General features: G+C 43.3%; 1 protein-coding gene across 7 annotated transcripts in view; it reads left to right on the forward strand.

Annotated features, from left to right (window-relative positions):
• TADA2A (transcriptional adaptor 2A) overlaps positions 1 to 13723 on the forward strand; it is a 52827-nt gene extending 39104 nt beyond the window's left edge. For 6 of the 7 annotated variants that reach the window (XM_084985082.1, XM_084985080.1, XM_021067336.2 and 3 more), the window contains 6 exons: positions 3617 to 3727; positions 5239 to 5310; positions 6932 to 7064; positions 7772 to 7815; positions 10175 to 10248; positions 12862 to 13723. In XM_084985082.1, the coding sequence (XP_084841208.1) occupies positions 3617 to 3727; positions 5239 to 5310; positions 6932 to 7064; positions 7772 to 7815; positions 10175 to 10248; positions 12862 to 13047 (620 nt within the window). In that variant the 3' untranslated portion in view covers positions 13048 to 13723. Of the gene's footprint in view, positions 1 to 3616; positions 3728 to 5238; positions 5713 to 6931; positions 7065 to 7771; positions 7816 to 10174; positions 10249 to 12861 lie in introns of all 7 variants that reach the window. The other variant, XR_014821339.1, reaches the window with a different exon arrangement.
• The last annotated feature ends 219 nt before the right edge of the window (positions 13724 to 13942 follow it).

Below are 13942 nucleotides of genomic sequence, written 5' to 3' on the forward strand. Positions count from 1 at the left end.
TCGGGATCCAAGCCGTGTCTTTGACCTACACCACAGCTCATAGCAATGTCAGATCCTTAACCTGCTGAGTGAGGCCAGGGATCGAACCCGCAACCTCGTGTTTCCTAGTCAGATTTGTTTCCACTGCACCACAAAGGGAACTCCGAACATTATCGAGTAGTTTTAAACAGATCATTTTTGGCATCCTAATCCAGGTTGCATATTAGCATCACCTAGGAGGCTTAAGAAATTCTCGTACCTGAGACCTCAGACTGCTTAAGTCAGAATCCTTAAGTATTCAAGGCAATTCTGTTGTGAAGTGAGAGTTAAGAACCATTAATAGAAAGTTCCCCTGTGGCATAGCAGGTTAAGAATCCAGCATTCCTGCAGCTGTGGCACAGGTCACAACTGCAGCACAGCTTCAGTCATCCCTGGCCAGGAACAGTCCACATGCCATGTGTGTGGCCAAAAAAAGAGAACCATTAATATATAGTCAATGACGCTTAAGAATTCTTTTTTTTGTTTTAATTAGTGTAGTAATTAAAACATGACCATTGAGAGTTCCCATTGTGGCTGGGAAACAATGAGAAACAAATCTGACTGGTATCCATGAGGATGCGTGTTTGATCCCTGGCCTCAATCAATGGGTCAGGAATCCAGCGTTGCCATAAGCTGTGGTGTAGGTCGCAGATGAAACTCAGATCCTGCTTTGCTATGGCTATGGTATAGGCCGGCAGCTGTAGCTCCAATTCAGCCCATAGGCTGGGAACCTTGTATGCCACAGGTGTGGTCCTAAAAAGCAAAAAAAAAAAAAAAAAAAAAAATCTGCAATATCTGTCTATGTTTATAATAGTTGTATGTCATAGTAGTCTTTTTGTAAAAGTACGTAATGATGATTGTGCTTCATATGCTGGTTGGTGGACTTTCACAGGGTTTGGCACTCTGGGCCACTGGAAGGTTCAGGTCAGCCAGTTTTGAGTTAAGTGTCTTTAATATAGTCCTGATCATAAGTAGGTAACATTTTATGTCCTTTTTCACTTTCAATTACGCATTTTTCAAGTGATTATGATCTTTGGATGATGTCATTTTTGACAGGTGATATGTTGTATAGATACATAAATGTATAATCATGTGCTTAGTCTGTCTTTTATTATTAGATATTTAGCTTATTTTCAGTTGTTTTTGTTTTTTTCTTTTATGGCCACACCATGGCATGTGGAAGTTCCTGGGCCAGGGGCAGAATCTAAGACATAGCTGTGACTTACCCTGCAGATGCAGCAATGCCAGATCCTTAACCCACTGTGCTGGGCCAGGGATCAAACCCACACCTCTGCAGCAACCTGAGCCCCTGCAGTCAAATTCTTAATCCACTGTGCCACAGCAGGAACTCCAGTTTTTTCAATCATTATAAATCTAAGGTAAACTTGTTTGTGAATAAAGCTTTGTCTGAATTTAGAATAGTTGTCCTTTTCTTAAATTTTTTTAGAATTATGGTTGAGGAGTTCCCGTCGTGGCGCAGTGGTTAACGAATCCGACTAGGAACCATGAGATTGTGGGTTCGGTCCCTGCCCTCGCTCAGTGCGTTAACAATCCAGTGTTGCCGTGAGCTGTGGTGTAGGTTGCAGACACGGCTCGGATCCCGCGTTGCTGTGGCTCTGGTGTAGGCCGGTGGCTACAGCTCCAATTGGACCCCTAGCCTGGGAATCTCCACATGCTACGGGAGCGGCCCAAGAGATAGCAAAAAAAAGACAAAAAAAAAAATTATGGTTGATTTACAATGTTGTGCCAGTTTCTTCTGTACAGCAAAGTGACTCAAGTCATGGATAAATATACACAGAATATTTTTTTTAAGTTAGATTCCCAGAAGCACAATTAATAGGTCAAGGAATATGGTTATTAAGAATGCTTGACACATGCTGCCAGCATGTTTTCTGAAAGATGGTTATATCAATTTGTACTCCTTCTAGCAGCGTACATCATCACCTGTTTAACCTCATTCTCATCGAGAGCTGTGGGTTGGCAAAAATAACCCAAGACCAGATCTCCCTTGTCCTTTCTGTAGACAGTAATTGGTCGTGTTCTGGTAGCCACAGTAGTGGGTTCCTACATCTGAATTCCTGCGCTTTCCATAGGTCATTTGGATTTTAAACTTTACATAGAAGACCTTGACTCTCTATAAATTCTATTCTCAGCTGAGAGAGATCAGTTTTGCCTCCTTATTCTTTTAACTGTATCTCTACCATGTAGAGCTGAGGGGCAGTGCTGTTGCTTCTGAGGAAGAAGTGGATGGGCAGTGTGGTTTGAGGGGTTTCCAGTTGCCATGATACTGAATGTTCATGACCTTAGGATGGTAGGCATAGGAGTTTTTTTCATCAGATTAAAAAATTTTACTCCAGATTTTTCTGTATGATCCCTGTAGAGAAGGGTGTTTTACATAACTTGTAAGTGGAAGCCTGTGTCTTTAGCATTAAAGTGGACGGAACTAGCCGCCTAGTTAACTCTCTTACTGAAATGACTGGGTAGGGGTTCAAGAGTTCCTAGCCACCCCAATGTACCAGTTATTGTTGGTGGGTGTTACTCCTCATCTTTTGCTGATAGCCCTTTTTTATTTATTTATTTATTTATTTATTTATTTTTTGTCTTTTTTGTTGTTGTTGTTATTGTTGCTATTTCTTGGGCCGCTCCCGCAGCATATGGAGGTTCCCAGGCTAGGGGTTGAATCGGAGCTGCAGCCACCGGCCTACGCCAGAGCCACAGCAACGCGGGATCCGAGCCGCGTCTGCAACCTACACCACAACTCACGGCAATGCCGGATCGTTAACCCACTGAGCAAGGGCAGGGACCGAACCCGCAACCTCATGGTTCCTAGTCGGATTCGTTAACCACTGCGCCACGACGGGAACTCCTGATAGCCCTTTTTATTTGGTCAGTAGTGGTCCTCAGAGTTGCTGACCCTGGCTGTGCTGCATACATATATGATCATTTACTGAGAGTTATCAAAATATAATGTCAGTAGTAGTCAGTGAAATTGTGGTACTAAATTAAGTTTAGAGAAAGGCAAAATGACCCATATAGAGAGTAAAGAAATAAATATCTTACTCGAGAATGTGTAGTTACGAAGAAGGTTTTTGGTGGGGCATGCAAGAGATCAGGCGCTTTTTCCAGGCTCATCTACCTCTTCTAGATGAATTACTGTGTCTGTGCTTGCCTTGTGCTGTATAAGTTAATACCAGAAGTTTTGCCCAGCATTTTTCCTAAGAACTCATGATCTGCCTTTAATCATCTTTCCCATTACTGCCAGCCGTTCCTGCCCCAGTACAGATTAAGTGGTGGGGGTGGGGGTTAGCAGGGTGCTCAGCAGCGCAGATGGCCTGCAGTGATCACAGCATCCCTCTGGGAGCGTCACTCTGGTTCTGTGATGGTTATGATCAGTGTTCTCCATTCTTAGTTTTTCAGTTTGCTTCCTGGCTTGGTTAAGTTAGTCATGTGAGGGTAGAAATAATGTCCTTCCATTTTACTTCTTATAAAAGAAATGTGGAAATGTGTTCTTATAAATGTGGAAATGTGTTCTTATAAATGTGGAAATGTGTTCTTATAAAAGAAATGTAGATCCTTGTATTCTTTACTTTCTCTGTAGTAATGGAACGGCGATATCCCAAGGAAGTCCAAGACCTTTATGAAACAATGAGGCGATTTGCAAGGATAGTGGGACCAGTGGAGCATGACAAGTTCATTGAAAGCCATGCATGTAGGTGGTTTTTGAACCTTGAGCAAGTGTGTGTGTGTGTGTGTGTGTGTGTTTATATAAATAGGAGACGTAATGGTGTATTTTATGTGAAGTCCTGCAAATAAGTGGATTTTTTTGTATTTCTTCCTCTTTATTACTGTGAGATAAATCTGGGACTTTGGGGATGAGAGTAGAGCGCCTTTAAAAAGTCTATTGGCCTTTTCCCCCCTCAGATAAACAGTAGTTTATTAATTTTCCCCCTTTTTGTTATGAGAGTTTTAAAACATGCGAAAACAGAGATCACAATAGTATAATGAACCCCCATGTTCGCAGTATAACGAGCCCAGTTTCAGCAGTTATCAGCACAGGACCAGTTTACCACCCACTCCCCTCCCACCCTCAGGTGGATTATTTTGACACAAATCCCAGACATCATATTATTTTGTTCATGATTATTGTCATATTAAAACTGGTTTTTAAAATGGGGACAGAGTTGAATGACTCGTGGAGATAGTATATAGTACGTCCATCGTTTTCTTGCCTTTTTCTCTAAGAGAGTAACTACCATTTGATTTTTCAGTATAAAAAATAGCCTAGACATTAAAACAGTCTGAGCTGGGTGGCTAAGTCTATACTTTCCTGATGAGACTCATGCATTGACCCCCAAGTTTCATTCTGGGAAGGTGCTTCCTGAAGGCTCTTATCCTGTTCTCATCATGCAAATGTTTCTTCCATGACATTGTAGGCATTTATCTGAGCCAGCCTGGTTGACCTCACCACACACCCTGTTTGGTTGGCGTTCTTTTTGTAGTTTATACTGGGTGACTGATCCTTACTTCCTGTCCCAGTTTGTGCCATCCCTGGTTTATGTGTCACTGCAAAGAACTACATCCTGTGGATGGTCCAGGCTCTTCCTTCATCCTGTTTCAAAGCACCCAAATTTGGATGTTCTGTCATGTAACAACCTAAGCAGCGCAACCTGATCTGTGTGCTCAGAGGAGGCAGAAATCTCTGCTTTATGGAAAACACAATTGCTCTTTTGTTCCTATAGGAGAAAAGCTGTAAAGAAACTCTCTGGGACTTGAGCATGGAGCTTTTGTCCTTGCCTTGCAAACGGGCCACATCAAGTAATACCAGAGATGGGTTTCATAAAAGAATTTGGTTTTGTGGCTAGAGCTTTTAACAGAGAATAAATAGAGCAGGGAAACTTGGTGGCTTAAAAAAAATTATATTCATTACTTCTGTAGCTAAATGAATTCAGCCAGTTCACTGTGAGTTTTCTAGAAGACAGTCAATTTCAGCTGCTTTCTCCAGCTGGAGATAGAAGCCCGAAGACAGCTGGAGCACGTTTTTGTCAGCTCTTGAGTAAAATTTCTAATGAGATGTCAGCAACAAATAGGAGTCCCCAAATGGAATTGCCCAGTCTTTTTATAAGGCAGAATTACTAAAAATATCCAACAGTAAAAGTGCTCATTGATACTGATTTTGTTTTTCCAATTTTTCTCTTGTGTTTGTTTTGGGGGGATAAACAGTGGAATTTGAACTCCGCAGAGAAATCAAGAGGCTCCAGGAATACAGGACAGCAGGCATTACCAATTTTTGTAGTAAGTATGTTTAAGCTATGCATGAGGTCAGAGGGCAAGTGTCTTCCTAACACATAGAGGACATCTCTGAGGTGCTGTGGATTTTTTTTTTAAAACAAGCTTTTATATTTCAGAGTGAGTTTTCAATCCTTCCAGTAAAGTTTCATTCATTTAATCCTTATAAATACCACTGTATGAATTATCTGAGGTGAAATGAAAGTTATAACAGAGAAGAGAGAGAAGCTGCTTTAGATTTAGGAGTCTGTTGCCCTTAAGAATTAGCCTCAGCCTTTTAAAATTTAGTGACGGGTAGTCTGATCATTCTTATTAACCCAGCTCTAACTGCTTGCATCCTAGTTACTTGAGGCCCTACCCTATGCCCTTCACCTGGCTTGCCATTTAATTCTCATTACAAACAATGAGGTAGGTATTGTTATTTTCATTTAATGAAGAAACCAAGGTTTAAAGTGATGAAGGAGATGGTTGTAGTAGAGCCAGGTCATAGGGAAGGCAGTGTGTTGCAGTATTAAGACCTGAAGTTTAGGACAACTTGGGTTTAGATTCTGGCTCTTCTGTTAACAGAGCTATAACTCTGTTCGCCACATCTGTAATTCTGTTCGTTCAGTTTCCAAGTCTCTTGCAGTTAATAGGAAGATTAGAGATAATGCATGGAAACATAGCACAGTACCTGGCACACAGTAAAGCCTCCATAAATGGCAGTTTCTGTTGTTTTGTTGTTGTTGGAATGATCTTCAGCATTTCCTCCTTCTTCTTGTAAATTGACAGTTGTCACCCGCTGCCCACAAGAAGTGGTCCTATGGGTGTAAGTTTGGCCTCCTATAGTGGCTCTTTATTTTTAATGATGGAAGCTGTTTATAAAATGAAATTTTATGTGGAGGTCCCATCCGTAAATAAGATAAAAATGGGACTGCTTTGGTTGACGTCTGATGGTTCAGGTCCTGTGTGGAACCCAGGACCACCAGGATGGGGAGGTGCTCGTGGTCTTCCCAGTAATCCCTGAGAGACGTTCACGGGATCCTGGGGCTCTGTGGGACGTGGTTGAAAACCCACTGGTGTGGTCCTTTGGATCCTGTGTTCCTTTGTAATGTATGAAAAACACTATGCAGCTGTTGAGCAAGATGCATATAAAGACTCTGATACCACGTTTTGGTTACCTGATACTGGTTGCCTCTGGGAAAGAGGGGGAAGGATAGTACTGGTCAATGAGGGTTTGCTTTTATTTGTAATTCTGAGTGGTTTTTAAGGAAGGGTACATATATAGCACTTGTGTGACTCGCCAAAATACATGGATAGAAAAAACAGAACAGGAAGTAAAGATGACAATATTAAAAGTTACTTTTTGAGGGATATAAGCAACTCTTTGTGCTTTTCTGTTTGGGTTTTTTTCCTCCCCCTCCCAAATCCCTTAAAGGTAGAAAAGGAAGATATTTTCATTTCTTGTCAGAAAAGGGATTTCAAACTAGGGGAAATCACTTTGCTCTTAGGAAAACAATCGTGGAAGCAGTTTTGCAAAGGAAATTTTAAAAAGACAGACTTTGCTGATCAGTTAGGAAGCCCTTCAGTTAGTTCTGCTCCGTTGTCATTGTGGTCACCGTGGTGGTGGTTTTTTTCATACCTCCAGGTGCCAGAACCTATGATCACCTCAAGAAGACCCGAGAAGAGGAGCGCCTCAAACGTACCATGCTCTCCGAAGTCCTCCAGTACATCCAGGACAGCAGTGCCTGCCAGCAGTGGCTCCGCCGGCAGGCTGACATGTGAGGGCTTAACGCCGGGTGAAGGAGCAGCCCCTTGGATGTTTTGGCCTTCCCTGCATTTTCAGACATTTCTTTGTTGTTGGAATGATCTTCAGCATTTCCTCCTTCTTCTTGTAAATTGACAGAGCAGAGCAGTCCTAATTGGGTAGCTAGCAGAATTCAGAACATATTAGCAGTTCTCAGAAACAGCATGGTACTGACAGTTTTGAGAAACATAACTGGCCTCCTAGAATCCCACTTTGCTGCTTTGATTCTCCCCTCCCCATCCATGACATGTGGAAACGCCCAGGCCAGGGATCCAACCCGCCCGCAGTGCATTTGCGGCCTGGGCCGCAGGTGCGGCAATGCCGGATCCTTAACTTGCTGGGCCGCAAGGGAACTAATTTTTTAATTAGTAAATTCTCTCCCCATGCCTTCTTTCTCCCTCTATATTTATTGGTATGATTTTCATCGGAGAATCATGTTTCTGTTCCTTCCCCATGAGTGGCCTCCGTGATGGGCCAGGCCAAGAGGTCGTCTTCTTGGCAAATCCGAGCGATTTCCTTTCCTGGGTAGTTCAGTTGAGGTATCCTGGAGAGCATAGCCGTCTGTCTCATTACTTCTCTTCGGAGTAACTGACCCAATAAATGTCACTCAGTCTCATGTGGGCTTTTGGAAATTGCTTTCTTTGATGTGACGTAAGTTTAAATTCCTCTTCTTCATTGTAGTGATTCTGGCCTGAGTCCTTCTGTTCCAATGGCTTCGAATTCAGGTAATTATGTTTCAGGCTGGAACAAGCCTTGATTGTGAAGTTTTCATTCTAGGGAATTAGGGTGACCCAGCAATCCCTTCTGCTTTTGTGGGAGCTGCCAGCTGCTTGGGCAGAGGAGTGGGGATTAAGTGTGGTATCCTGGTTTATGAACGTCAGCAAGATTTTAGAATCTTCATTGTCAAACAGGGCCTTTCCTCAGGTTTGGACTGCAAAGACAGGGAAAGAAAGAACTCCAGACAGGTGTTTTCTCTATTTTATCATTGTTCGTGGGCAGTTAGTTACTGTGGTTCTGTCTGCCACAGATTTTGACATTTGTCTCACAGGGGATCAATTAAAGGCTCTGTCTTATGTGAGCAAAGGGGCAGGCTACTTGCCAGAAAAGAAAGATTTTCTTTATAAGTTGGAAACTTAAGGTATTTCTTATCTTTACCTCTTGGGGTATGTCCTATTTTGAGGTTAGTGTACAGAGCAGGATTAAGCCAAATGCTGTCTGATAATCCTTGGTGCCTGGTAATCAGTGGATGGTAGTTTAAGGGGGTGTTAGTTGTAGAGCTCTGGTCCAAGATTGTGCTATTTCTCTGCCCGTTTTCATGGTTATCGTTCACCCCTGCCCCAAATAGTAGATTAGCCATGTCCCCCAGTCTGAACATGCCGACCACTCCACTGAGGACAGACTGCCCTTGTCAGAAGTTGACCCACTTGTAGTTTTACCATTTTTTGAAAGGTTGGAACAACAGACCTTGTGATCCCATTCAAAATCTCTCAGATTCAGGATCTAGACAGGGCTCAGAAAAGGCCACTTTAGGGATTTTTTTTTTTTTTTTTTTTTTTACCCTTTTGTTTCAAGTAATTAAAAGAGAGTCTTTTAGGGAATAACCAAAACAGTTAAATCCAAGTTTTATTTTATATGTTTCTTACATCCACCCCTCCCCTCAGTCTAAATACAGAAATACAGATAATTTAATATTGGCTAATTAAAATGAATGAAGAAGGGATGTTTCTGTCATGGCTCAATGGAAACAAATCTGACTAGCATCCATGAGGACGCAAGTTCAATCCCTGACCTTGCTCAGTGGGTTGAGGATCCGGCATTGCCGTGAGCTGTGGTGTAGGTCGCAGATGCGGCTCAGATCCTGTGTTGCTGTGGCTGTGGTGTACGCCAGCAGCTACAGCTCCGATTCGGCCCCTAGCCTAGGAACCTCCATGTGCCACAGACAAGGCCCTAAAAAGACAAAAGAAAAATGAGCAAACATGACCGTGCACCTTTGGCATTTGTGTTTTTTGAACCAGTCACCCTCACTCTTTGTACTTCCTGGGCGGGTGTTAGCTTTCCTTGGTCCCTGCATTAAGCTGGGAGATCCCTTGCTTCCCTTCATACTCTGTTTGATCCCAAGGCAACGCAGAGTAGGCAGCCTGGATCCCTGATCTAACCCAGCCTCTGGTCACTTGGGTGAGGCACGGAATGACTGTGGGCTTCCTTTCTGAGGCTTTAGGGTAAGGCACTCATCCCCTCTGTGGATGTGACAGGGAAGCCTGTTCCATAGCAGAGCAGCCTGCAACAGCCTCTCCCCTTTCCCTCCACCACCTAAACTGAATGTAGTAGCTATACGTTCCTTGTTTCAGTGCAGTCCACTCATCCCCAGCTGAGCACTGATTCCAGGTATACATGCTAAACAAAACCAAAAACCTTTTCACATCAGGCTTCTCATCCAGGGCAGTGACCTGGTACTTGGGTTTCTTTCTCAGGTATGTAAGTTCACCTCAGCCTCTCCTTTGCCGTATAGTGGCTCATTGTTCCTCTGTGTGGATCATTCAGGTAAACAGGGCTACTTTGGAAGGAGCAGAGATTCCCCCACATAATAAATAAGAAAGGCCTTTTGCTGGCCTAACACTCTGCCTTTGATCTCAAGGGGGATGGTAGTTGGTTAATTACCATGTTTGCCTTGCAGTGCTGGCAGAGCAGCAGGGTTGGGAAATGTCTCTCCTGCCGAGTTGTTCTTTCCATTCCTCATCTGTCAAGGCAGGCAGCGTGCGACCTTAACTGGGTGACAGATGGGCTTTAGATTTTAGAATCCCCTACTAGGTTAGGAAGAATAGTCATATTTGATGCTAAGGTATATGTGATTATATTTGTATTTTATCAAGGCAAAGGGCACATGACTTACCATTTTTATTTTCACATGACAGTGGTGTGCCCGTGTTGCCAGCTAAACTGAGGCCTGAGGTGATGGGTAGAGACTTCTGACAGCTGTCTGTAGTGTCTTGTTCCAAACTGGCCTAGCTGATGAACTTTGTTGTACTTTTTACACTTGGGGGATCATCACTCTCATGAAATATATGCCCTTTTCTGTATCTGTAGGTAGACGAAGTGCACCGCCCTTGAACCTCACTGGCCTCCCTGGCACAGAGAAATTGAATGAAAAGGAGAAGGAGGTAACAAAAAGAGGGGGAACTGGATAGAGGAAAGAGAGTAGGGGCTGGTTGTTCATTGAGCTGTCATTAAAAACACGTTATAGGGGAGTTCCTGCATGGCTGTGCTGGTTAAGGATCCAGCATTGTCACTGAAGCGGCTCGGGCAGCTGTTGTGGCACAGGTTCAATCCCTGGCCCAGGAACTTCCAAAAAAACAAAAAAACAAACAAACAAAAAAAACACAGACACAAACCTGCTTTACTCTGTGCTGGTTAAGGATCCAGCATTGTCAATGAAGCGGCTCAGGTGGCTGTTGTGGCACAGGTTCAATCCCTGGCCCAGGAACTTCCAAAAAAAACTAAAAAAAAAAAAACAAAACAGATCAAACCCGCTTTACTCTGTCCGGGTAGCAGTTATGTGTGTAGAGCTTAGTCCACGCTGGAGATCTAGCTGCTAAAGAGCTAACCAACTTCAGCAGATCTCAAGGACTCCTTTCCTTGTCACTTGCTACCATTTCTGTTCTGAAAGAAGAACATAAGATAATGTAACTCTAAAAGCACTATTGCTGGAGTTCCCGTTGTGGCGCAGTGGTTAACGAATCCGACTAGGAACCATGAGGTTGCGGGTTTGGTCCCTGGCCTTGCTCAGTGGGTTAACGATCCAGCGTTGCCATGAGCTGTGGTGTAGATTGCAGATGCGGCTCAGATCCCGAATTGCTGTGGCTCTGGCGTAGGCTGGTGGCTGCAGCTCTGATTCGACCCCTAGCCTGGGAACCTCCATATGCCGTGGGAGCGGCCTAAGAAATAGCTAAAAAGACAAAAAAAAAATAAAAGCACTATTGTTTATGAAGCATTTACCTTGTACCAGATACTGTATGTAAATGAATATGATTTTTTGCAAGCTTAAAATTACTTGTATATGAAAATAGTTATTTCCTATTAGAGTGGTCGCTTTCAGAAGTTCTACTCTTTTTTTTTTCTCTAAGATTATCTTCTTTTTTTAAATTTATTTTTGGCTATGCCTGCAGCCATGTAAAAGTTCCCAGACCAGGGATCAAACCTGTGCCACAGCACTGACTGAACCATAACTGTTAGGCCACCAGGGAACTCCATCAGAAGTTCTACTCTTGGAGTTCCTGTTGTGGCGCAGCGGAAACGAATCCAACTAGTATCCATGAGGATGCAGTTTTGATCTCTGGCCTCGCTCAGTGGGTCAGGAATCCAGCATTGCTGTGAGCTGTGGTGTCCGGGTACAGCTTGGATCTGGTGCTGCTGTGGCTGTGGTGTAGGCCGGCAGCTGTAGCTTCGATTGGACCCCTAGCCTGGGGACTTCCATATGCTGCAGGTGTGGCCCTAAAAAGACAAAAAGGAAAAAAGAAGTTCTACTCTTATTTCAGCAAAATAGCCATCATTTAAAAGATATTTGAATTGTCTTCATAGTATGTGTATGAGCATAAACAAGGAATTCCTCGTCAGATATAGTCACACATTAATTTTGTTTTCATTTTATGGCTCTACTGCAGCATATGGAAAGCCAGGGATTGAATCCAAGCCACAGCTGTAGCAACATTGGATCCTTTAACCCACCATGCTGTGCTGGGGATTGAACCCTCACCTCCACAGTGATCCAAGCCACTGCAGTCAGTTTCTTGACCCACTGTGCCACAGTGGGAACTCTAGCACACCTTAAGTTTTATGAAAATGCCGTGACCTACTTTTCCATTATAATCATTGTCTGTGTCTTCATCTTACTTTTAGCTATTTCTCAAATTTAAATCCAGCCTCAGAAGAGTCATCATCGTTTTCAAAAGAATGTGCCACAGATCTCTAGTCCATTCCAAAAGAGGAATTCCTCTTTTGTTCCTCTCGTGCTCCTTTTACAGTTCCCAAGACCGGTGTCCTCATCTGCCAGTCCGTGTCGTTAAATTCAGGTCACACAGTAAGGATAAGTCATGGAGTCAGAGCTAGTATTAGTCTTATTTTACTCAAAAGGAACAGAAAGGATTAGTCTGGGAGTAGAAGGAAGTGCATGTTACATCTAAGTATTGCTGAGGAGATACTACATTCTGATTCCAGTGTTGAATGGCCCAGAGTTGCAAGCAGTAAATACCTACAAAATGGTGACCTCAGACTGTTTATTGCTAGATAACGACGGGTGAACTGAAATTGAGCCAGCTTTCTAGATTTTTAACAGTTAAAATGGCCTCTTAGCAAGGTCTCTATATCTCCTCTTACTCTGAAGTAGGAAATGTAATCCCCAAAGCAGGGACTACATTGTATGCTGACACCAAAAAGAATGTGATTCCTACAAGTACCTGCAGCCCTTCCCTGCCTGGCTGTGCTGGGCTGTACCCCAGGCTGCTCCTCAGACACAGACTTGTCTCCCTGGCAAGCCCAGGTGAGCCAGCCAGCCTGTGCTGAAGCTCTCCCAGCATCATACTCTGCTTTCTTCTGTCTCTTTGGAGAGTATTATCTCCAAAGAAGAGCCAGAATGGAATGCAGTCCAGCCGCCCAGCAGCTCCTATAAATAGTTGGAGGTTGATGTCAGTTTTTAATTTTTATTTTGGCTATACCTGCTGGATTAAATTATGAGAATGACAGATGTTAATGTTTATTAAATTTGCCATGTCTTGCAGCTCTGTCAGATGGTGAGGTTGGTCCCAGGAGCCTATTTAGAATACAAATCTGCTCTATTGAACGAATGTAACAAGCAAGGAGGCTTGAGACTGGCCCAGGCAAGAGCACTCATCAAGATAGACGTGAACAAAACCCGGAAAATCTATGATTTCCTCATCCGAGAAGGCTACATCACTAAAGCCTGAGGCTGCCCAGGTCTGGGATCAGAAGTCACAAGTTTAAAATGTGGTGGGCCAAAGGCCAGGACGGGCATAGTGGAGTTTCGTTTTTGAGCTGAATTCTCGTCGTAAAAAGAGAAGAACAAAGGCAACCTTAAGTTGTATTAACGTCTACTTTCTTCTCCACCCTGCTTTAAACTACTCCTGTTGTTAGTATTGTACTGCCAAGGTACATGCTAGATAAGCTATTATTAATTGTGTGTGGGCATTCATTCCTAACACCTCTTGTAACGAAAACAGGAACCATCGTACCTCACATCACAGCGCTGGTAGAAATAGAACTAAACCAGTCTTTAGTCCCAGGAATCCAGCTCAGATCCTTGTCCTTGCTTGGTCAGTTGGTTTTCTGATTATCTATTTGTCTTCAAACTTTATGGACAGATTTAAAATAAAAAGGCTCTAGGGCAAGAGAAAGCCCTTTCCATCTGAGGATGTTTTGAAGCCGACAACTTTACGTTTACGAGCAAAGAGGCGGAAGACCTCCCCATGATGGTCGTGTCCCAGATTGCATCTTGAACTTTAATGTCTGGCTTCGTAATTTGCAGTCTGACTGTAATCTGCAGTAGACTTTTGAGGAGGTGGCACCGGATGTGAAATGTCTGTTATTTTTAGAATTAATGGATTAAAATGTTTTGCTACTTAATTTGTGGGTGTGTCAAGTATTCTGGTAACTAAAGCACACTTAGAGTGTTGGAGGCCTGCCTCATCACACTGCACTGTCTGCTAACGTGTGTCCTGGGCTCACCCTGGGCTTCCTGGGAAACCAAACCCATGAGGATGGAGATGTTGCATTTAATCTCTGTGTTGTTTGGATTGAGACCTAAACCCTAATTTCTCAACAGTGAAAAGCTAGCCTACACTA

The sequence above is a fragment of the Sus scrofa genome, chromosome 12, assembly GCF_054392235.1.
Source record: "Sus scrofa isolate SSC_HxYL_T2T_F1_AM1 chromosome 12, Sscrofa_HxYL_maternal_Yorkshire_Landrace_v2.0, whole genome shotgun sequence".
Taxonomy (NCBI): domain Eukaryota; kingdom Metazoa; phylum Chordata; class Mammalia; order Artiodactyla; family Suidae; genus Sus; species Sus scrofa.